At 39.7% G+C, this 25379-nt stretch overlaps 2 protein-coding genes across 2 annotated transcripts in view; one reads left to right on the top strand and one right to left on the bottom strand.

The window, feature by feature from the left end:
- Positions 1 to 25379, top strand: part of LOC120961225 (uncharacterized) — a 58584-nt gene that overhangs the window by 29136 nt on the left and 4069 nt on the right. Inside the window, exons 5-13 of the mRNA XM_049605778.1 lie at positions 3478 to 3597; positions 3685 to 3845; positions 3944 to 4930; positions 5045 to 5109; positions 19275 to 22617; positions 22815 to 23059; positions 23147 to 23826; positions 24214 to 24755; positions 25149 to 25299. Coding sequence (XP_049461735.1) covers positions 3478 to 3597; positions 3685 to 3845; positions 3944 to 4930; positions 5045 to 5109; positions 19275 to 22617; positions 22815 to 23059; positions 23147 to 23826; positions 24214 to 24755; positions 25149 to 25299 — 6294 coding nt within the window. The remainder of the gene's footprint in view (positions 1 to 3477; positions 3598 to 3684; positions 3846 to 3943; positions 4931 to 5044; positions 5110 to 19274; positions 22618 to 22814; positions 23060 to 23146; positions 23827 to 24213; positions 24756 to 25148; positions 25300 to 25379) is intronic.
- LOC125906539 (uncharacterized) lies at positions 5118 to 15158 on the bottom strand. The gene is made up of 2 exons (XM_049605779.1): positions 6543 to 15158; positions 5118 to 6297 (listed from the first exon to the last, which is right to left on the bottom strand). The coding sequence occupies exons 1-2, from the start codon at positions 7755 to 7757 to the stop codon at positions 5566 to 5568; spliced, it is 1947 nt and encodes a 648-aa protein (XP_049461736.1). The 5' UTR covers positions 7758 to 15158; the 3' UTR covers positions 5118 to 5565.

The following is a 25379-nucleotide window of genomic DNA, read 5'->3' as shown; positions in this document are numbered from 1 at the left end:
AGCAAGATTAGTCGTTTTTTTAGTCGTGCGACAACAATGAGAGAAATTTATAGAGAAATGTTTTTTTTACGAATGAAATATCTGACAGGCAATGTCAAAGGGTTGTGGAGATACAACTTTGGCTTTCGATCATTACCCAAAAAGAGTTTCTTTCGAAGCAAATCCATTAACAAAATTTAAAGGCCGGGCTACATTGATCGTAATCCGCTATTGTCGTTGTTGACCTTTGACCCAAGATAGGTGAATTGTGGGACTTGCGTCAAAAGTGCGTTCACCTATCTGCACGTCACGCCTATGTAGATTCTGATTATTTATTGGTAGGCCCGCTGATGTTGCCACCATCAGTTTAGTCTTTGCCTCGTTTATCTGCAATCCGAGGTTCTCTGCCGCCTGCTCGATCTCTTGGTAGGCTTCTGCTACATAGGAGAGCCGCAGACCAATGATGTCTATATCATCAACGTATGCCAGGATCTGGGTTGACTTATAGAAGATGGTTCCCGTAGTCTCCACCCTCGAGTCACGGATGGCCCTCTCTAGCGCCAGGTTGAATAGGAGTCAAGCAAGCCCGTCCCCCTGGCGCAGACCTTTGGTGGTAGCAAAAGGTCTTGAAAGCTTTCCATCCACTCTCACCTGGCAAGTGACGTTGGTCATAGTCATTCTAACTAGCCTTATCAGTTTGGCCGGGATTCCAAAATAGCTCATACCGTCATACAGTTTTACCCTGGCTATGCTATCATATGCGGCTTTGGATGGTATGTGTCGTGTTTGTATTCAGCCATCTTCTCCAAGATCTGCCTCATGGTGAAGATCTGATCAGTGGTTGATTTTCCGTTTTGGAATCTTCTTTGATAGTTTCCGACTATCTCTTTGACGTGCGGGACAAGGCGATCTTGAAGGGTCAGGGAGAATATTTTATAGACGGTATTCAACACCCTAATACCCCTGTAGTTGTTCCAGTCCAACCTGTCTCCCTTCTTGTATATGGGGTAGATGATGCCGAGATTCCAATCACAAGGCATCGATTCGCTATCCCACACCTCAGTAACGATTTGATGAATCTCGTTTTCTAGTCGTGCACCTCCATTCTTGACCAGTTCAGCTGCAATTCCGTCGGTTCAGGGTGCCTTGTTATTTTTCAGCCGACGGATAGCCTTTTGTGTTTCTTCTATGCTAGGTGGCAGTAGCATGACACTATCTGCTAGTGGCGTTTCTAGCTGTTTGTTAAACTGGTCGTTGAGTAATTGATCAAAGTACTGAGCCCACCGCGAGAGGACCTCTGGCTGGTTACTAACCAGATCTCCATCCTTGTTGCGACAGCAGGTAACCTTAGGTACCACGTTATTTCGGTGACCTGCTATCGCTTGGTAAAACTTTCGTGTCGGCCCGTACGCCTCTCTGGTTTGCTCGAGTTCCCCTATGTTTTGCTATTCCAAAGCATGCTTCTTGGAGCGGTGAACTCGTTTCTCTTCGCGTCTGAGCCGTGTGTATTTCTCTGCGCATGCCCGCGTTCTATGCCGTTGCTGCATTGCTCGGTATGCAGTATTCTTACGTTTGGTCATTTGTCTGCATTCATCGTCGAACCAGCCAGATTTGGTGTTGCCACGACGTGGTGGGAGTATATTTCTTGCACAGTTTATTATTTTTGTTTTTAGAGTGTTCCACCTCTCGCTCGTAGTTTCATTACTGTTTTCTGGTAGTAGAGACTCTTCTAAAGCGGCTTTGAATTCCTGTTGGACAGTAATGTCCCTTAGAGAGTCCGTGTTGAGCCGAGGCTGCGTGTTTTCTCTGCCCCCATTGGTGCGGGGGCGGGCGGTTCTACAACGTATCACTAAGCCAACCAAGTAGTTACTGTGCTCATGCAGACTGTGACAGCCAGTGTATTGGCGGTACATTGGCTCCTTACCGACTTTTGCGTTGAAGTCCCCCCGGATGATTATGAGGTCATGTCTAGGGCACGCATTTATGGTTCTAGCGAGGCGGCCGTAAAACACGTCCTTCTCCTCTTCCTCTTTCTCTTCGGTAGGGGCGTGAACGTTTATGAAGCTTATATTATAGAATTTGCCTCGCATGCGCAGGGTGCATAGCTTATCGTTTATTGCTTTGCAATCCATTATTGCGGGATTCAACCGGGGACCTACGGCGAAACCCGTTCCGAGCACGCGTTCTCTTCAACAAGGTGGAATAAAAATACCAGGTGGTGAAAAAGGGCAAAGAGGGGGGGGGGGGGGAAGGGGTCGAGAAAGTTGAGGAACTTAAATCGGACGAGAAAAGTTTTGTAAAAGGTAGATACTCATATTCTTCATGCATTGCATCCATTTTCATGACAAAAAAAGATGAAAATAATACTTTATTTTGAGATCCGGCACGACCATTCCCTCGATGACCAAAAGAAGCTTCCACCAGTCGCCGCCAGATGCGCTAGTGAAAATCGAAATTACACTAGCGAGTACGGACAATGTACTCCGGCATTAACATTTGTATGGAAAAACGTGCCAACTTAAAAGCACTTATTCAATAGTTGGCAGGGGATCGAAGTTCAACCAGTGAGTTCAGACTTTATTTAATTTCGGAAGACGGAAGACCTAAGACAGAAATCCGAGTTCGTTCAGCGGATGGCTTCAGAATGAAGTTCCGGCATGAATTTTATTACAGGATTTCACACTTTATCTCAAAGACCTTTATCGCGGGACCCTTCCCGAATCTGTCTTAGCCAAAGCCAAGACTGCAGTATGATGCTTGAAAACGTTGATGATATTTGAATTCATCAAATGCATTGCCGTACATTTCTCGAATACATTGTTCCACGCCGAGAACATGCTGTCCAACAAATTGATTCCACTTATAACCCTTGTTCTACATCAGTGTTCTGGAAACGCCAAGTTATTCACTTCGTGTTTTAGCTAATTAAACAATTTAAACGAATGAATGATTGCATATTTATTGCATTAATAAAATTACAAATAAAATTATTGCATTAATTTTAATAGAGTAATTTCAAATGAATGTATGGAAATAATTTAGGGAAAACCAAAATACTTGTAGCACACTTACAATCAAACGTAAGTGTGGGCATTTATGTAAGTCACCTGGGCATTTTTTTATTTAATACCTAGTTTATCAGATATTTGGCATCTTCATCCATGGATACAGGATGTTCTATTCGACAACTATCTTGAAAGAATAGAATTTATTTGGGATTTTATTGAGTTCATTTTTTTTTAATTTTAAAAATAATTTAAGGAATTTAAAAAATACCTTAGCCATTCTCAAAACGCTTAGCATGACGATTACACATACAAAAATAAAAAAGAACTCAGAAATGATCTCAGAACAGATATTGCAAATAGCGTTCGTTATGTAGATGTAAAATATTACAATTTTGTGTGCCCATCCCAGTGAAGGGACAAACCATATAAATAAAATATTGAAAATGTATAAAATTTTATAATGTATGATTCTTTTATGTGTTTTTTTTAGGAGCGGTTAAGTTTGAATGTGTGGACATCTGGTGAAAAGGAAATTTTTCGAGAAAAGTTTTTGCAGCATTCGAAAAATTTTGGCACAATTGCTGCTAGTTTGGACAGGAAAAGTGCGCAGGTATGAATGACAGATGAATGAATTTTCATTCATGTAAAAAAACGAAAAAAATGTTATAAAAAAATTTATGTAATATCTTTACTTTAGGATTGTGTGCGATATTACTACCTCAGTAAGAAGACGGAAAATTATAAGCAGTTGTTAAGGAAGTCCCGACAGCGAACAAGAAGCTCTAGAAACCCTCAAAAATCTAACCAGCAGCAAACACAATCAATTGTGGATGCAATGACTACTGGTGTTACAACAAGGTGAGCTTTTTTTGGTTACCTTTTTCATAAGCACGGATGAGAACCTAAATGCTAAATGCTTTAATTTATTAATATTTTTTTTTACTCTTATTTTATAGACTACAACGTGAACAACAACAAAAGACTGTAGGCCGTGATCGTGCCGCGAATTCAACAAATAGTACGATAGGAAGTAATGCGACAGCCAATATTGTCAATGTCACGACAAATCCGTCATCTAACAGTGTTCCCGCAAGCAGTAATAATGGCAGTAGTGGCAATAATATCAACAACAGTAATAATAATAATATTACAAGTACTAACATGATGAGCGACGTCACTAGCACGGGTAATAACGGCAGCATTAATGGTAGTTGTATTACGAATTCTTCGTCCCTATCACCTAGTAGTTATGTGACTGCATCGATCAACGCTTCCTCCGTTACATCTGCATGTAGTGTGAATAGCAGCAACACCTCTTGCAGCAATGACAACAACACCATTGTAATTGACAATGCAACTGAATCGACTTATAACAGTAATAACAGTGCAGTACATGTTAACAGTAGCTTTGCTTCTGGTGGAGACGCTGTAGAGGTTTCTACGAAGATAAATGACATAGAATTAAATACATCCACGGGCCCAAATGTATCGAAACACGTACGACAACAGGCCGTAGAGACAACGGTAACGAATGTATCTTCCGTGACCGATAGGGTGATGGATGATGATACAGGAGTGGATGTATTATCGACGGCATCCTCGAGTAGTGCGAAAGTGGTTAGTGGAGCTGGAATTGCTACTTTTACACCATCTACGGGGCATGTAGAGCAAACAGCATCGCATCCATCGGATGAGAAAGCCACTCCTGTTGAAAATAGTGTCGGAGTTTCATGTATTATACCATCTACTACGACTGCATTATCTGGTAGCATTCCGATCAATGGCGTGAAAACTGAATTGTTCTCGTTGAACTCCACGGTTAGTCAACCATTGCCATCCACGGTTGAATTAACGCTTGGCTCTGTGGTTGCGAGTGTTGTAAGCAGCAAACTTGGAAGTGTCAAGGAGGATGCTCAACACTTTAAAGAAGAAATTAATACTAGGTAAGTAAATATAACACATTTGTTCCGCATAGTATCGCAGAAGCATATTTTATTTGTTGCATATGGAATGTAAATTTTCATCTTGTTAATTGAATGTAATCTTTTCTTTGAAAGCGATTCACGGAACAAGCGTATTGATGAAACTATCAACGAATCTAACAGTGCTGACATTCAAGAAGGTAATTATCTCTTTCATCTGTTGTTTAAATGCTTTGCTTAGCAGCAGTAATTATATTGACTTATTATCAATTAATATGACATTTTATCGGCTGGAGTGTAAAAAAATGGGGCAATTTATTAAACAACACAATCTTAGTACATATTGAGAATGAGCTATCGAAGTGTGATTTGATTTCACAACTGATGATAATTACATTTTATTACTTTTTGGATATTTTTTCATCATATAGCTAAGCATAAATGCAATTGTGATCTCAAATAGTAAATCTGAGCTAGAGGTAAAATATATATTTTTTTTAGTTTTCCTACTACGTGTTCATAACAGTATGTGATATTTTTGGTCCAAAATATTTGTGATATGTTACTAAAGATGTGAAAATGGCAGAATTATATTTAATGTTACTTTAATTAGTAAGTTTGAGTTTAGTTGCGTCTAAAAGCTCTCATTATGTTTGTCAATGTTGTTCTATTTGATGTGGTGAGTGATCTACATTCGCTAGCAAGTCAGACCGTTTTACTGGTTCAGCGCTAGCTTGTTCCGTTTGTAAAGCTTCATCCACAACATGTGCTCGCTTGGAAACATGTGCAGATGTGTTATGAGATGTAGCGTTTGTACTGTGATTATCATCTTCCTCCTCCGTATGGCACAGTTTTCTATGCTTATGCACAAAATAGTAACTAGGAAACTTGCTACCGCAAGTTTTGCATGGATAATACTGCACATTCATGTCAAGAGGTTTCACTTCTCTTCTGATCGTATTGTTGTTGCTGGTGGAATTTTGGTGTGTACGACGACGTGCATCATATGACCTAGGCTGGGCAGTTACAACTGTTTTAGTTTTTGTCACATCGGAGTATGGTGTCGCTCTGTTGTCTAAGCAAAGAGGTATTAAATGTCTTTTAGCATGCTTTTGATAACAATAATGGGATTTAAAAGAATGCTTGCAATATACGCAAGTGTAGTTTGAATTGCCTTCAGCATCGGTAACATGTTCGACGTTATAGGGTGTTACATCTCCTTGACTGTTTTCATCCTTTGGATCCTTTTCCTGTTGTCCTGCACATGGCGTGGCAGCAACTGTCTGCAGTTGCGTTTGTTGACTTTGAAATTTTTGGCAACTACCGGTCGATGACGATGACGTGCTTTCATACGCGAGCTTTCCAGTGTTACTGATGTTGCGCGCCATCTATGAATGAGTAGGGGAAACTATGTTAGCATTGATTTTGAAATCAACGGTTATTTTGTTTTGAACGGCATTTCAAATCGAATCAAAAGCTTTTTTTGTAATTGAAATGAGTGCTAGTTTAGATAACAGATTAAATATAGCAAATCGATCTAGCTATCACTACATAAATTCAAAATAAATAAATTATTCGAATAATTCACAATCGACGAAAATTATCTGTAGGAAAAGCAACCGATTACTCTTACCTGTTGATGAAATGATGAGGCATATCGTAAAGAGCGAATACTTCGTTTTTTTACATTAGTTTCTGTTTCGGCTAAGTACGGTGCGTCCTCTGTATCAGCACAATCTGTATTGTGGTTATTTGTATTACAACCGTACATGACATTCAACACTCGGCGAAAACGCACAGGTCCATCACAACTAGCAATATCAATAATAACACTGTTTGTACTGTCATTAACAGTGTCTTGTTGGGATTTTTGCCTTTTAGTGAAACCAGTCTGAGGGTTACATTTATTCGCAAGGTTCTCATTATCCAATGAACCAGATAGTTCTGCATTATTATGATCTGTATGCTTAAGATCATTTGGTTTAGTTATATTTTCGTCACACATGAAATCAATGTTGTTAACATCAACTTCCAACGCAGAAGTATTTTGAGTTGTTAAGGACGTTCTGCTTTCTTCTTCAAAACGAGTTACACTTATGGGACTTTGTGAAGGAGAGTGAGTTTCATTATCTACCTCTTCTGGATATCTGGGCTGGATATCTATGTCCAGCACGCTAGTCCCAAGACTTCTAAATGGTGCACTCGGTAGAAGATTAATCTGGGATGCGGCAGGTGGTACTATAAAATTCAATCCGATGGTGGCCATTGGTTTGCTTGCAATTGGCCTAACTAATCTTGAAGCTCCGTTGGCTACTGAGAACGTTGAAGCAGCGGTTGGTTCAGTTTTTGCGATGAAAAAATTGCGCTGCAATGGTTCTAAAAGCATGGTGGAAGTAGATGGGTTGGTAGAACTAGCGGATGAAGAGAGATACGTTCGGCAAAGTTCCAAAGCCCGTGGCATATGTAGTAAATGAGTAGCTAGGAGTACACCAAAAATGTTATCCATCGAGAGGTCCAGGTACCCGGTGTACATATACGATAGTAACGGAGTAAATTGCTCGGGAGATACGTTTGGCAAATACAACAAACATGTGGTTGTATTAGTAGCAGGTAATGCACACAACTCAGATGGTACACCAATAGCTGCCCCATTAGAATGATGTTGCACTCTTCGTAACGAGGCAATTGTGCTGGTATGCTGTGATTCATGCCTTTGAAGAGCAGCGCGAAGATATCCACTGTGTGTAGCTAATACAGATGAATGTGCAGCGAAACGCGTGCTGCAAGGATGTGGTCCTACCTCCAGAACCACATCCGGTGCATTCGAGTTGACCCAAGTCTCCAACATGAGTGCGGAATTTGTCACAAAGGCTTGAAGATATTTCACGAAACACACAGATCACTTAACTTGATTTACTTTTTTTTTAAATTTTGTAACATAATTTTTCTATCAATATTGAATCACGAATACTGGCGTTGCCAGTTTGAACTTTACTGGATTTGTTTTCCGACCTTACCTCGTTGACGGTTGGCAATGAATTGAATTCGAACGAATGCTTCCTTGGTCATCTTTAGAATGCTCCCCATATTTAATTACGTACGATTGGAGTACCTAGGCACATGTTTTTCCTCTCACAGACTGTAGAGCATGAGATGATCGTAAAAAACGCATACGAGAGATTAATAAACTGTGAGAAAACGAGAAGGCAATAGCTTTATACAATATCGGAGAGAAATAGACATAAAGAGAGAGAAAGATATATAGAGAGAGATAGAGAGGCATGAGAGAGGCAGAGATAGACAGAGATAGAGATACAGAGAGAGATAGATAGAGAGAGTTAGAGTTGGAGAGCGCTAGAAAGGAGAGAGTAGTATAAGAGTAATAAAGAAAACATTTGACGTTAAAAATCATGTCAGTTATGAATTGGTGCGTACAAATCATACGTAAATAGTGAAGAAACAATGAAAACACATGTTTTGCCAAAGAAATTGCTCATAGTTCGTCGAACGGTTGATAAAAAATAAGCATGCGTCGGTCAAATTTATTATAATACATTACTTTTTATAATGATAGTAATGATTAAGTTTTTCTTAAACAGTTTTTTTATGTTAAATGTTTTGAAGAATTTCTTCTTTTTATTGGGGTAATGTCCTGCGCGGACATGCCGGCCTATACAGGCTTTCGAGACTTATTAAGTATCACGTAGCCAGATAGTCAGTCCTTGCTTCGATGGGACGGTCCATGTGAGGATTAAACCCACGAAGGGCATGTTGTTGAATCATGCGAGATGACGATTGTACCACGGGACCACCCCTGTTACAACAGCAGTATTGATTTTTAATATCAAATTGATATTTAAAAAAAAAGTTGATAAAAAATTGGGTTGAATTACTATCATCATCGTTGAGAAGAAAAGCCTTGCTTCTTGGATATCAATTGAGGCAATCGCAAATACCGCTGTTATCATTTGTAGTAAAGAACGCTAGATTGAATGTTTGGTGGTGTGGCTTGGGGTGCAGAAAAAATCGAATCAAGTTGAGAGTATTTGTTTAACAATTTCATCTATGATTTTTTCGCTGACTCGCTCTCCCCGCAATCATATAACTGTCAGAGAGCGCGGGGGAACACATTGCAACCGCAACCAGCCAGCCAGCCAGCCAGCCGGCCAAATTCCCCTTCGTTTGGTGATACCGCAAAAGATGCGTACTTAGATTCGACGAAGGTTGTGGAGAAATGCCGGAACAATCATGTTTTCTAATAGAGGAAAAAAAACGCGGTTTTGAGTAAGGGTAAAAAACGAGTCCTCGCCGTAGGGAGAAAATGTATGGTGCTGTTCTGGTGGGTATTTCTATTTTGCGTTTCTGTTTGTATCGCACTTCGCCGTGTCGTGTGCTGCTAGTAGATTTCTATGGTACCGCTGGGAAATAAATGAAACCTGATTTATCTTTTCCCAGTACCGTTAACCGTTTGTGGTTTTCTAAATTAGTGGTCGCTTTCAAAGCATTCCGAATACATAGTAATTTGATTCGTGTAGTTTGAATACGAATCATAATTGTTGGGTTTTCAATCACTCAATCACAAAAATAAATCGAAACCGAAGATGCAATGTGTAAGTGATATGAAATGTCAGTATATAGTTGTTTATTGCATTATGCAGACATTTTTTTTTTGACTTACATTAACCAGTAAGCAATTTGGACAACTATAACATGCGTGATAGTCAAAAATCATCTTCTTAGATTTTTTTAAATTGTATTATGTGCTATTGTAATTGCTGTATAAGTTAACTCGAGAATTAAAAAAAAATAATAGTAATGTATTGCTCATAGTTTAGTCTAATGTACTCTTTGCTTTGTAATATTTATTTATTTTTACGAAGATTTTGCTTATACTTCCTGTTCACGAATCGCGCAGCATACATAACAAACCCAACGTTGGTTAAGCTAAAGGGAATTTGTCCTCGTATTTTGTTCTATCGTTCTCCGTAGGTTGTTGCGCCTTTACAAAATGGTATTTTTGGTTAATGGTTTGCAAATAATAAAAACGAAGTGTATGCAAAATTGGCCATCCGTTTCCCTCCTTACGGGTAAAGAGTGCGCCTGCATGTAGTGGTTCGCAGAGTAGGGTACGTCGCTGAAAACGACGAAGCGAGTACGGTTGAAATTTTCCAAAATGACAGTAAATATTTGAAGGTGAATTCGTTTTCTGCGCTGCAACATTGTAATTGTACGTGAGTTTGTATATATTATAATTTAGCGTTTTATTATGATAGTAACAATCCAGTCTTGCGTGATGACTAAGTTATATTTTTTAAAGTAATGTAATATGTGTGACGTGTCACACAAAATTAGGGAGTGTAGTTTAAATTATGCTTTAGTTTCATTTATCTAGTAAAATGTTAAATGTTTTTTTTATTTATACTTCTACTTCGTTTCTTATCATTGGTATAGATTTTACTTAAAGTTTGTCTAAAAAGAAGTAACATATATGCATGTTCTGCACGCCTTATTTTGGCATAAATTATGTTTAAATGCTTCTGCAGTTGTCGATTTTTTATCTTGTTTTTTATATGTTTTAACGCTTTTGAATCCTTATACTAGCTCCAGTTTTGATTCAGTTTGTGAATGTTTTGGAAACCAATCGTCCCTATTATAATTTTCTTTGATAGTAACAGTTTTGATAGTTTTGGTAGTATTGGGTAAATTTATTTGGGCGGTTATTATGTGGTTTCGTTTCTTAACTTGCAACCGGAATGAAAGATGGAAAGCGGCGCGTTATGAAACCATACGATCCTACATAGCGCGTACCTAGTACATGCTGATCAACATTTTACACCATGTCGAATGAAACGTTTTATTGTTGTAAAGCTCAATCAGCTCTTAGTGACTGGGAAAAACGAGAAAATATGCGACAACGATGGTTCAGCTCAGTAATTGTCCTCTACGCGTTTGTAAGTTTCGTTTACTTAAGTCGCTTTTTTATCATCAATTCCCTTTGGAGAATTGAAAAAGCGATAGCCACTCAACACAATAAGGAATGAAGAAAAGTGTAAAAAATGGGTATGTACGGTTACTGGAAAAGGGTGAAATATATCTTTGAGAATTTAAAGGCTCAGAGTAAAAGGGACAGAGGTGATGTGATATGAATAGTGTGAGATAGATAGATAGAGACAATTACGGAGCACAGGGAAGGCACGGAATGGTGGCATACATATAAAGGACTTGAAAAACGTGGACGTGGAAAAGAAAGGAGCGGCGTCACCGAGAGTATCTACAAAGAACAATCCATTTTTTTATGACATTGTCCTTTCGCTCTCATTTTGCCTTTGTTCATGTTGGTATTTGTGAATATATTAAAAATTAATGCAATTATACTAATTTGTAGATTTTAGGTGAAGGATTTTTTCTTGTGGTTCGTAGCGATCTCGGTTAATTCGTTGGTACTTCGGAATCTCTCCTATCTGTGACCGAACTAGAACTAGTGTCGGTTTCCCTCAAATTTTTTATCCATTTTTTGGCTATGAACTGTTTTTTAAATGATTTTTTAATGATAGTTCTTCATGTTTTCTTTGTATCTTCAAGGATGTTTAATAAAATAAGAAAAAAAACATCGCTTTATTTTAAGCGTGATTCTAAAAAGTTGAACATTTAGAAATAACATAAAGATTATTAGTAATTGGTGGTTTTGGTATTAGTAATTGGTGGAGTTTGCAATAGTGGGCTGTGTGTTTTATAGTTTTTCTCATGTTTTACGATGGAGATGTTAAAATTCTTATTTGTAACGGCGACTAAACTGTTTTTTCTTCTTCTTAAATTTTGTAGCAAAGGTCGTAGCAAAAGTAAAACATCATAGCGTAAGGCCGGGGTACATTGTCCGTACTCGCTAGTGTAATTTCGATTTCACCTAGCGCATCTGGCGGCATCTGATCGACGCTTTTTTGCACAACATATTTACAGGGTGGCCACTCAATCGGGAAAACCGGGGAAAATCGGGAATTAGCCGGGAATTTTATTTTTACGGGAAAACCGGGAAAATCTAAAAAAAAAAACCGGGAAAATCTCAAAAAAAAACCGAGAAATTGTCACAAATTTTTGCGATCATTGTTTACCATCGTACCAAGTTGCATTTTAAATTAACGGGATACTTTGTATATTGTTCCCAATTTATCACAGGCCAGCAACATCACACCAATGTGTATCGACAACATTTTCCGTTTCTCACATATGGTATGCAATATATGTACTTCTCATTCGCACTGGTGCAATACCTACACAGCAAATTTTCTAAGTTTGCTTCAGTAATATTTTTTAGTGAAAGCTATTCAGTAATAGATAGTTTTGCTGAATTTCAGCATTAATGTCATATTTTTACTGATTTTCAGTCAAACAATTTACTTAATGCATTTCAGTAATACAAATTTTACTGAAAATCAGCAAAATAAGTGTCAAATTTGTCCTTTCACTGGATATCAGTAAAACAAATTACTGAAAACGCAGCAATTCAGTCTATCAAACCGACCTGTCAGTCAGTCAGCCTCAAAACAAAACATGCGATGCCCGCTTGGTCGTGATGAACAAAGAGATGATTTGGTAGGCGCTTACAGGCACCGCGATAAAATTTCAGGTGAGATTTCGGCTTGCGGGATTAATTTGAATGAATTTGCAGCCGTGTTGGTGTGTCAAATCTGTGCTGCACTTGCTGAAATTTCGTGATAAGGGTGAGTGCTAACCGTAGCATCAACCTTGGGTCGAAAAAATACAGTTTAAATCTGTATCAAACTCTATGAAACATGAATGAATATGAGCTGAACGGACTGCCACCCTATGTATCAATAAAATCCTTAATTTGAATGTTTTTTCGCTACTTTTTAATCGCTATCAATTACTGAACAATCAGTAATATCAAAATGGCTTTACTGTGATTTCAGTAAACGAGCTGCCACTTTAGTCAGCATTCAAAATTACTGCACGGTTCAGTAAAAATACTTTCACTGAAACGATTACTGAACTTACAGCTGAAAAAAATCCAGTCAAAAATTACTTAACTGTGGTAAAAAAAATGTGTGTACGTTCACCGATATCGGTTATTGTGCATTTCGGGTATGGTGTGCCTCTTCGTTCTAGCTTGCACTCGTCTTTTGTTATTGATTTCTCGTGAAGTTGCGGTCGTGTCGAATTAAGGTTACCCACTCACACATCGCCTGTACATTGTCATTTTGCATTTTGGTTTTGGGGCCTCTTCATCCCGGTTGACTGGGTTCCCACACTGATACGCGCAGGTTGAGCTGGCGTCGCTTCTGCAGTCCGACCGTTGCTCCTTTGTTTTCACGAGATTTGCACTAACCCATCCATTCTTCATTAGAGCTATGGATCGGCATTGCTGCCTTCCTCACCGTATCCGAGAATCGAAGAATAACCGTTCTGATATGATAGCCCAGCCATTATTGTGGATTCTTTCGTATTGAATGGAATGGGTAAAAAATGAAACCATGAGCTTGTGTGTTCTACGCAAGCGAAAATAGATAAAAGCCTATTCAAAAAGGGTACCGTAGAACCCACTTCTTATCACATAAAGTACACTTCTCGTAAAACATAATCAAGAAAGTGACCCACAATTAAGAAAACCCCTGAAATCTCATATATGTAGTCGTGAGGTGCATCATCAGCGTCGTGCGAGTAACAGCATAATGCATGACTGTTGTTTCACCAGAATTATGTTCTTCACGGTTTTTTATGCTTTCTCCAGTGGCTGGTTTGTCTATTACTTCCGCTTACCCTTGTTTAAGGTTGTATGATGATATCTGTTAATCAACAATTGATAGCATATGCAAAATATCTTTGTCACGGGGTAAAGTCTTTACCCGTTAGTGCCATGATACTAAACCACCAAAAAGCAGTATTTTAAAGCTTTTACTGTCGTTTTTTCTTCAGTTGTTTGCTCATATAAAACTTCCAAAAATATAAAGAATGCATATTTAAATAGCTTAAGATAACCGGCACACGATGCATAGTGAACCGGGAAAACCCCAAAAAATCCGGGGAAAAACGGGAATTTAAAATCCTGATTCGAGTAGCCACCCTGTATTTATCTATCAATTATCAAGCTTTTCCATTCCAGTTTAAGTAAAAAAAAACATGAAAAAATAATATATTTTCCGTCTAACATAACATGGCACCAAATTGTTTTGCAAAATGCCTCGAGCCGCCACCAGATGCGCTAGTAAAAATCGACATAACACTAGCGAGTACGGACAGTTTAGCCACAGCCTTTAGAATTTACCACTACATCGTATCTGAAATCCATATTACGGCAGCAACACTTTTTTGCTCTAATGTATTCAAAAAATTTAGCTACTATCTTTACTAAACCATATTATGCAAACATTAATGCATAATCAATTTCATAGATTCATTATTTTGAAATCAACATTTGACATGAGTGAAGGAAGAGTTTGGGCCACTCCATAGGCCATCTGCAGCGCATTTAAAAGGTTTATCCTTTTGGCCGTACATTTTGGTTTTACTTGCCTTTACTTAAATTATCGAGTTTTCGTAAATAATGTAAGCAATCAAAATTGCAATGTCTTTTGGCGGGCAATATTGGGTTTGTTTGCCAATACAATACGCAGCTCAAAAGCAGACATTGAGTCGCGTAAATTCCGTTGTCCCTTCGGAATTTCAGTGCAAATTGATTAATTATTCATCCGGGCGACGCGAGTGTATTGTGCCCTGTTAGAGTATAACAAAGCGGATACGTTTAATCACACAGAACACCATTGCCGTTTGTTATGAACATGATCATGTACGAAAGTATGAGTGTGTAACCAAATTTGATTGGCGGTGGTGTAAAAAAGGCACTGCAACGAGCATGGCCGAGGAAAGAGTAACGTTGCAAAGTGGTGAAAATGGTCGAACAAATCAAACGAACCAATTTCTATTTGCTGTGTTCAGATGTGCCTTCTTCCACTTTCAATTGGAACTCAACTCACCCGAAGTACTGTAGATGTAAACTGTTGTTGTAAAATAAATGTTTAGCTAGGTTGGGTTGTAGGTTTTGCTTCATCCATGATTGTCATTCACTGGGGAAGGATTATAAGGAAGGGACACTCAAGTGGGTTTTCCGCGCTAATCGATATGATGTTTGCTCTCGGTACGCATGAACTAGCATACGGTTTGCAAATGTTTCTAGCCTGGTTCGGGTGTCAGTAGTGTCAAAGTTTATTGAAACGCTTCCAAAATTTAATGATTATTTTGTTCGATCATGAAAATGAAGATTTAATATAGATGGACTTTGTATGTATATCTGGGCAAAACGAAGAAATGTAAAGGTCGTCTAAAATGTCGTTACATTTGCCTTTTTGTCCAATTTGACAAGCCTGACATGTGGGCTCTGGAGAACAAGCCGTTCGAAGCGCTATATCTGTGGAGGGTAGTGTCGGGCATTCCGTTTAATTTCGCGGTATCTGTCAATTCTGCATATGTTCGCATCGATCCGTGATTCGGATTGTTTATCTTAGCGATATTTTGATTCAATTACTCGTAGAAAATATTAACATGTGTTGCCAGCTGGGTAATGAACGGCAGGGAAATAATGTACCCGCAAGGACGGGGAAAAGGTATCATTTTGGAAAGTGCTCTCTTGCTGTTTTAAACCCTTTGTATCGTGGGATTTTGATTTTACTGGCAACCTCGTCATTAGTAGAAGGATGAATATGCTCTACAATCGTGTTGTGGTTGTGTTTATTTTTGTAAATTGAAGTCAACTGTTTAGTTTTAAACACAGCAATTTTTAAACAGCATATGTTACAAAAGTAACGTTATTTAATGGAACACAAATAATTCAATTACGGGCGGTCAATACGGTCATATCATTTGCATTCAATCAACAATTCAGCACAATAACAATCACGTCCAAACTTAATTTCGTTATTGTTATTATGTTAGAATACATTATTGTATTCTTCTAATCGTCCAAAAAAAAAAGCTCTAAATTGTAAATTGATCTAACGATTCTAACGGGTTGTTTATCGGAAAGAAAGTAAAGGCAAAAAGTGCATGAAGCTTATCAGCTAAACTTTACATTTGTATGTAACGATATGCACTGGCGCGCGTACCTCTGCCATCCGCCAATCGATATATTTGTGTAACTCATCGTTCTTGTTATGTCGTGTTTACTACAACTAGAACAAACTTCAATTACATAGAAGTGTAGCGAACTAGTAAATAGAACCGTGTGGTACTAGCAGCCATACGTAGCCCCCTTGTTGGGTACTAGCACGTTTGTATGCAATATTGATCGTTTCGATAATGATGGTAATGATTGTAATTATATTTAAATAATAAATTATAATTGACATCTATAATACAAACATGTGGAAACATCGCTAAAGCGGTCTTTAGTTGGGAATCAAGCGCGGTGGATTGAAGGAAGAAGAATCATTATATACGAAAATGAATCTGATTGCTGCATCAGAATTAGTCGATGGCTTGAATATGATTATCGATTGATTTAACGGATTGGGTATTTTGGAAGAACATGTTGAATGATTTATTATTTATTATTTTTTTGTTGAGTATTACAGCTTGGCCGATGTACGCTTCCAACTAGTTACAATTAATTTGGACTTGTTAAACCAATGAAATTAGATTTGTTAACATGTCATTTAATAATTAATATGCAATATTACAAATATCGTTTTGAATGATTAAGCATACTGTGTGCGTTTTACTTCGGAAACTCTTTCCTGATTCGAGTCTCACAATCTAAATAATCGTGTTTTTGCATGTTTTACATAGAATAAATCGAATAATTATGAATTACAGATAGTCCTCGAGAGACGCGGGTCGCTTTTATACCTGAATTCGCAGATACGCGGTTTTTTAAACTTGACATCTTTTTGAGCAAATTGTACTGATTTGATACATCAATTGCCAAATGCAAAACATGCCACTCAAAGCAAACTGTTCGTGATCGGCCCTACGTTGTGATATTTTATGTTAAAGTGCAGTGAAAATTGCTCAGGGTTTAAAGGTGACCGTTTGGCGTACGCGTCATTATATTCCGAATCCTTTAACGACAATGGTTGACAATTTTGTTCTTAGCCTAACGGACCTAACACTAATACATCGCCAATTCAAACGCAACGCTAACGCTTCACCCAGTGAAAATACGCACACAAACGCGTAAACACAAACTTATACAAAAATTAGCTGTAATTTGGCTATACTTCGACTTACGTGGATACGCGGTTTCTTCTTGTTCCGCATTAATAGCGTATCTCGGGGACAACCTGTTTAAAGAAAATAGATTTAACGAAAGATATATGGTGCATGAAATGTTACCGCAAGAATATAAAACCACAATTGGTTTTATTTTTAGCTTTTGTTCTTTGGTCTAAGTTTATCGAATAAGTGGCCTAGAACAAGTATGAGCAAGTATGAAAACAAGTGTGTAACTTTGAAACTTCATTCCTTTCGCCAAATGGGAATCATTCGCGCGTACTAATTAAATTGAATTAATTAAATGAATGAGTGAGTGGTTAAAAGAGCGAAAAAGCAAGTAAGCAATCAGTGCAGTCAGTTCGTTAGAGAGTATTTGAACGATAGCTCTTCTTTCAGTGCTTTTATCAGTTCAGCTTGATTAGTGGACGACAGCCTCGGGGTATTGGGTAGCTTGGTTGCGGTCCGTTGAAAGGTAGCGTGCTCGAAGTTAGTCTTCAAATTCGACAAGACTCACTACCCTTGGGGTATTCCATGTACAAACGGTTGATTTAGTGCTCGCGAGATGAAATTATGATTGCTAAATTTCGCACGAAGCATAAAATAATTTGTTCAAGTGGGTATGTACCCAACGATTTGTTTATCGTCCCAAAAGTAATCGAGAAATGAAGATGTAGCATTTATAGTCGTGATGAGAAGAACACTGCTGGGGAAGATGAGACGAGCATCACGAGAATGTAGATGGGGATCGAGTGGCTGATGATGGAATTTGGAGTTAGAGTTGGTTGAGAAATTTTGAAAGAGATTTTTTGCTTGTTCTGCTTATTTGCAGGTGCTTAGTCTACGAATGAGTACGTCCGTACGTCCGGATTGTTTGACAGAAGCATTGGAGGCTACTTTCGTGATATTTGCTTACTTAACTTGTTAGTAAATTAAATGATTTGTACATGATGTAACATCGTGTTTCTTGCTATATCGGTTGCTATTATGTTTTCTTATGTTCCCTATTATTTCATTCAGAAGGAAGGTTACCAACTTCATATTCTGCATGGAAATGAACCGAACAATTAACGCCATCGTAACATTTGCTTAGAATAGCGTGGTTATTTGTATGAAGAAATATATGTATTTAGTTATTATAGTTTTAATATTTTAGGTAAATTTATTTTGTATTATTTTGAAGTTTGTGATTCTACAACCAATATATTAGATATAGCGGATGGCGGATTCAGAGTAGTGAACGCAGCTAACTTGGGGGAGAAGGAGAGTACTTGGGTCCCTCGGGGTTCCATTGTCCACGGGGGGCTTTCGGCGGCGGCCGCTCAGTCCGTCTATACAAATCCTTCTATACTGGATATAACCCGGATAGTGCGTTTAAGTCCCTAACGCATGATAGTGCAGCAAGATATGTTTAATATTATCACTTTCTTATTTTAATAATATCTTGGACAAATAATCATTTATTTGCTCCTACAAATAACTACAAATGAAGTTGAGGTGTATGTTATTTTTTTGGTTTGCAAATATGCCTGAGGAGCTTTAACCCTTTCAGTGTTTTGTCCGAGTGCGACTCCGTTTGTTCTCCGTTACGTTTGATTCGTCGCGGGGGGGGGGGGGGGGGAGAGAGAGGGGGAGGGAGATAAAACAATGATACAGGGTTTCCCAGGATTTATTGGTCGGTTTCCATATTTTTTTGGGCCCGTCGCACGAATTATACAACGTTTCCCATAGATTTTTGGTTCGTTCCCATAATTTATTGGTATCGTCCGCTTAGATATCAATAAAATTGAACCAACAAATGGTTCAATTGTAACTGGGAACGCCCAATAAATTCTGGGAATACACAAAAAAGGGAAGCAACCAAACTATTTTTGGAACTGACCAATCAATCGTGGAAACCCTTTGCAGAACGGGTTAAAATTAGTATCTTTTACTATCTTTTGACCATTAATCATTATGGCTTTGTGCATTTTCTAAAAATCGTGGGACTGTCAAAGGTTTCATACAATATGGAACTGATCAATTTGTTGAAGTTGCATATGAATTTAACGTGTCGGCCATACGATGACCGTAATGTGAATTTGCGCATATTTTATTTTTCTAGAAAATTATACTAAATATTACTTATTCAAATTTTTACTTACAGATAAAACAAATGTTACGGGTACATTACATACGTGTTTCATCTGCAAAGCAGAGTTGTGCTCGCGTACACGACCTCTTGAGCGAAGCCGTGCCACGCAGTATGGAATATCGGAAGCGGATATCCCTGTTGGAGCTAGAATTTGCAACAGCTGCCAGTGCAAATCGGTTAAATCGCGTTACACTCACTGTCCTCTTCCAACCTGTCCCAATCCTAAAGATCGCGTGAAGCGCTTCCGAAATCTTCCACCTCGGTTGTTCGAACTGGCACCAGAAATACGCGATCCGATCGTGCAAGAGCTTCAAATACCACCCAATGTTAGCAAATGCTGTTCGGCGTGTTTGACACGGATTCGTCGTAAGATGGGTCCTCATCTGCTAGGCAGCAACAGTCTAACCGAAGAGGAGGTTGGCCGACTGAAAAAATTACTGCAAGAGCATGGTCCCAAGTGGAGCCAGTTTGCAGAATCCTTCGGAAAACCAGTTCTAGCCCTTAAAAGTTGCTATTTTCACTATCAGAAAAAGTATGGCCTGGATGTTGCTTTAAATGAGTACTATAAACTGCATCCCAGTGAGGATCGTCGGTCGACCTTAACTGATGGCGATGAGTCAGATCTCAGTGCCGGGTCAACTTCCTCAGATGAACGGGATGGTAGCAGCGACACTACTGCGTCGGCAGAAAGCCCAACTGCTGGAAATGGAGGAGTAAATAGTGGTACAATCGGAAACGTGACAGTGATGCCTACGAAAAACAACAGTAGCAGCATTACTACTGATGTAATTTCTATTGTAGAAGGTGTGCCTACAACAGCTAAATTGGAAGAAAGCGGGCGAATCATACTCGATAGTGGTAATGTCCCATCTGGCGTTATTGGTGATAGTGACAGCGTTAGTGGCAGTGAAGTGGCAATCTCATTAGCACCACCACCAAAGACCCCAGCGACAATAACCGGATCTTCTTCGTCAACATCTTCGGGTGGTAGTGGTGTCGCGTATGAGGATGACCGTTTACTTCCCCCAGGTCAACCTCAGCCAAGGAAAGCATTACGCCACACGGAGGAATATGATAGTTCAGCGACCGAAACCGCTGATGAAGAGAATGAATCATCTCCAGCGAATAGGCAGAGTCCTAAAGTATCTCTTTCTCATCCTCCGATACCACATCCGCACTACCCGCCACCATTGCATCACAGCTCTGGAATTGCAATGTTGCACAACTCTATTAGCAACGCTCAGCAACAAACGAATGGTCCTCGTTCTAATGTCATTGGAGGATGTGTAAGCGATATAAACTCACCACAGAATGTAAGGGACGTGATGTTAAATGTTATTGAAAGATCGTTAAAGAATAACTCACTAGCGGCAACCAGCAAACCACCTCCGCCGGGATTACGTGACCTACAATTTGGATCTAGTGTTACACCATCCTCTTCTGTGCCCTCTGGACAGCAAATTCAACCAGTAACAGGATCTGTACCAGCGCTGGCTTCTTCAGGGGCCTCCTCTACATCGTCATCGATGGGAAGAGATTTTCGTGATGGGACGAAAGTAGTGTTAACCTCAACAGGCGGTGTTCCGCAAGTAATTACAGGAGTTGGTTCTACCGTGACATCGACGTCCTCCGGTCAGCAAACTAATCCACTTTCGATGCCAGTCTCCACATTAGGAATTACTGTGGTGAACTCTCATGGACAAATAATTTCTTCGCCAGCAGGCCAGCAGCCGCATTCAGCTATACCACCTCCACTGATTGGTGGTCATGTGCAATTAAGTCATCATCATGCATTGAGTAGTCAAATTCCGGCAACTATCACTCCAATTCCACACTCTATCCACCTTGGAGCATCGCCAACTTTGAGTTCATCTGTAGTTCGTCCACCAAACGATGAACCACAAACGTTGGATCTTAGCATCAAAAAAACACCCCGCACAGAGACGATGGCTGTATCGGCTGCTCCCACAAAACTAACGGAAACTAGCAACAATGTTAGTAGTGGTGGAGGAAACTTTCCACCACCGCCTGCGCACAGCCACAATAATAGTAATCATTTGAGCGGCACTGCTGGTGGAAATAGCGGGGCTGGCGGAAGCAGTGGAAATAACAACAATATTAACAATACATTTCATCTTGGTCATGTATTATCATCAAGCACGCATGGACCGTCAGTTACTGTCTATAGAACGGATGGTACATTTTCGGGGCCTAACATTCCTCCATCGTCAACATCTGCTGTGGGAGGTGGTACCTATGTGAGCTATCACCCGTCCGGGACGGGCGTATCTGATGCTATGGGCCGTACGTTAACAAAATCCCCTTCGGGAACTGGGGCAGCATACCTTACCATACCGCTGGGCACAGGGCCAGGACAGAACAGTGGAGGGTTGTCGATGCAAGGTTCGACGGGATCTACACGTCAGTCAACATTGTCTTCGCTCACACCTCCACCCCCTTTGTCAGGAAGCGGAAATACAAAGGGGAAGAACACTCCCAAACTGAGTCCTAAATTATCTAGTAGTGGTTCTGTCAGCGGTGGTCCTAAAGGAGGTTCCATTACCCATGGCACACCGGTGAATGCCACTCAGCAGCAGCAGCAAAATCAGTTAATCATCCAGGGTCAGCCAACATCTACGGCAAATTTAAGCCCACGGTACGAACCGCATCTTCTGCGTCAAACACCGCCATCATCGGCTGCTTCCAGTGGTCGCCCAGGAACTTCTTCATCTCCGGTCATAATGAGTGACAAGTTTATAGGTTCCATAACTCAAGGAACTCCTGTGCATGGGGGCAGTGGGGGACTCCTGTCTGATAAACGTTCCAGCTCTTCAGCATACGACTACAAGCGTCAGAGCCCTGCGCAAACAATAGTAGTTCCTGGCGGGGGCCATGTATTACCAATTCAGTTTAGTCCCTATGGAACTGGAGTTCGGGGCGTCAGTGGTGGAAATGGTAACGGAGCTTCAGGCGTTACAGCGTACTCGTCACTTGAGCCAACTTCACAACAGTTGAGTTCAAGACAAATCATAATGAACGACTACATAACTTCACAACAGATGCAAGGCCGAACTAGTGCCGCAGGTGGTAATGGAGCAGTCGGCTCAACTGGTGTTGTACCTTTGGTCGTCAATGCAGCTGCCAACAGTCGCTCTGGGAAGGAATCTCCTTTACCACGAAGCGTTGGCGTTAGTGTTCCTGGAGGTCCTACGCCATTGTCTATTCCACCGGGTTCAATATATGGTATCGTAGGAAGCAATGTAGTTGGGACGTCACCTTTGGGCATTGTTAGTAGCCGACAGGCTCAGAATGATTATCTAAGCCGAACTTCACCAGCTGCTGATCATGTTAACAGGTACGATGAAAATTTCATGGCGATTAAAGAATAGAGTTTAATTGATGAACGATTTTATCAGGGACTATAAAATTAATAATAATTTAATATGGTTTGGGGATATATGCGTAGTTTGATAAAAAAATATTTATGTTGATATTATTGTAAACTTTAATTATTACTTTATTTAATCACTTTATTGTTTTTTTTGACTGCAGAATTTCACCGGTGTACAGTAATACGTCTAGTCCACATCGCACTCCGCCACCACCACAGCGACAAGGTGTTATACAGCGTCACAATACTAATAACAGCAGTGGTAGTGGATCTGGAGGTAACAGTACTGGAAATGCCGGCACTGTGGCTATGGTTGTAGGTGGAAGCGGTGTTTCTTCTAAGCCACCTAGTCCAGCACCGCGATATCATTTACAGCCTCCACCTCCTCCTCATCATTATCTTCAAGGTATTGTATAAGAATAGAGAGATTGCACAATATTGACACATTGCAATCAACATGTGTTAATAATTGTATTTTCGCTTTGGTTTGCAGATGCGTTTACCTCGTTCGTTGATTTAGCGGTTCAACAACCACCGATGACAGTTCCGCACAAGGACGACGCAAAACGAGGGGTGCCCGATCAGCAGCAACAACCACCTGCGACGATATCGACAGGATTATCAGTAGTTGGGCCACCGTCTTCGAGTGTACACCATGATATGCGCTATCAGCACCCTACAATGATTCCATTCCACCATCAGCAACATCAGCTGCATCAACAAACAAAACAACTTGCGCAATCGCAAGCACAACAGCTGCATCAACAACAAAATATACATCATACGCAAGAACAGTCGAAAACACTGCTTCAAGATTCGATTAAGCTACAGACACAGGAACTATCTAAAACACAATCACAATCCCAGCCGCCAGTACCGCTACAGTCTCAATCCCATAATCAGCAACAATTATCTCACCAAGCGCATCAACAACACCAACCGGCTCAATCGCCTCAGCCACCTCATTTGCTACAATCAAAACAACAATCGCAATCCCAGTCGATCCACGCGCAGCCGCTGCAAAATCCTCAATTACATCATCAGGAGCATCAGGATCATGACCATGAACATCAAAAGCAACAGCAAAAGCAACAACAACTCCAGCAGTTGCATCAACAGCAAGTAGTGGCTGCAGCTGTTGCTCAGCATCATCAACACCTGAGACAGCAGCAGGTATATATAAATTTGTTAATAGTTTGAGATTTTTGTACTTATTGTGGAAGGATCTCGGTTTAATTGTTCAGTTATATTCGGTATGGTGTATTGAGGGGTAATCTTAAAGTACGCTTGTCAGTTTTGTTAGCTAAATTCACGTTATGTATGATTTTGTTCGTTTAAAGATGTTTTTGAAGCGCATTTCGGTTAGTACGTTGTGAAAAACACTCCTTAAAAGGTGTAGTGTGCACAAGATATGAAGAGTCCATTGATTCATAAGATGATTTTGTGGATAAAACGGATATTTTAAGACATTCTAGATATAATACTATGAGATATCAGATAATTCATTACCTCATTAACCCATATAACATATTTTGTATGTTTTTTTATCAATCAATCCAGGCTGATATGCAGCGCCGTCATCAGCAATCTCCGTTGCATCCATCGTTACAGCAGTTGGGACCTATAGCGGCGTATCAACGGGATCCTCATCATCCTGATCAACGAGATCGTCGTGAGGATCTTAATTTCCGCGACCGTGTTGAACTAGAACGCAATCTATTGGTGGAAAGGGCGGAACGTGAACGAGATAGGGAACGTGAACTTCGGGACCGTGAGAGAGAACGCGAGCGAACCCGTGAAAGAGAACGAGAGCGCGATCGCGATCGTGAACGTGATCGCGATCGTGATCGTGATCGAGATCGTGACCGTGACCGTGATCGTGATCGTGATCGTGAACGAGAACAGGAAAGGGAACGCGAGCGGGAACGAGAACGTGAACGGGAGCGTGATCGCGAACATCGAGAGCGTCGCGAGTTAGAACGTGAACAACAGGCACGGGAGCATTTGCATCGTGATCGCGAACGTCTCGATCGGCATCATGAGGCAGAAGAACGCCGAAGAAAGCAACAATATGATGGATACTTGCCAGATAGGCGAGAAAGGTAATTTTAAAATATCAAATAATGATCTCACAACGTACTGATTAAAGTATAAAACATCATAATATACCTTATACTTTTGGTATATTTGAAATACCAAATTCTATTTGAAATTTCAATTTTATTTTATTATATTTAAAAAAAGGAAAAATTTATCTGTTTTCCAACTATTTTCATCGGTTTCTGCAATAAACTATTAAAGTTATCATAAATAGTGTACAATAAATTATTTTTTATTGTTCAGTAGGGACGGCCCGGCCGTATTGCTATACAATAAATTATATTCGGATAAAAAAGTAAAGATATAATTTAAAAAAAAAAAAACAAAATAAACTAACACTTTCGATCGCAAAATGGACCATTACTGTAAATTATTTTTTTTTTAATACTTTTCAGAGCGATTGAATTAATGAGCGGTCGAAATACCTCAGATGGGTCACTTACAGCAGCAAATTTGATTGATGCTATCATAACACATCAGATAAGCCAAACAGCAGTCGATCCACCTCCTATGCCGTCGGTTCGAGATCCTCATAGGGCACCATATGTAAGTGTCGAAGGCAACACAATTTGTATCTTACTTAGACATAGAGATCTTACATAGAGTTACAGATAGCGATGTTTTTG

Source organism: Anopheles coluzzii, chromosome 2, assembly GCF_943734685.1.
Source record: "Anopheles coluzzii chromosome 2, AcolN3, whole genome shotgun sequence".
Lineage (NCBI taxonomy): Eukaryota > Metazoa > Arthropoda > Insecta > Diptera > Culicidae > Anopheles > Anopheles coluzzii.
This window is presented reverse-complemented; position numbering and strand designations above follow the sequence as displayed.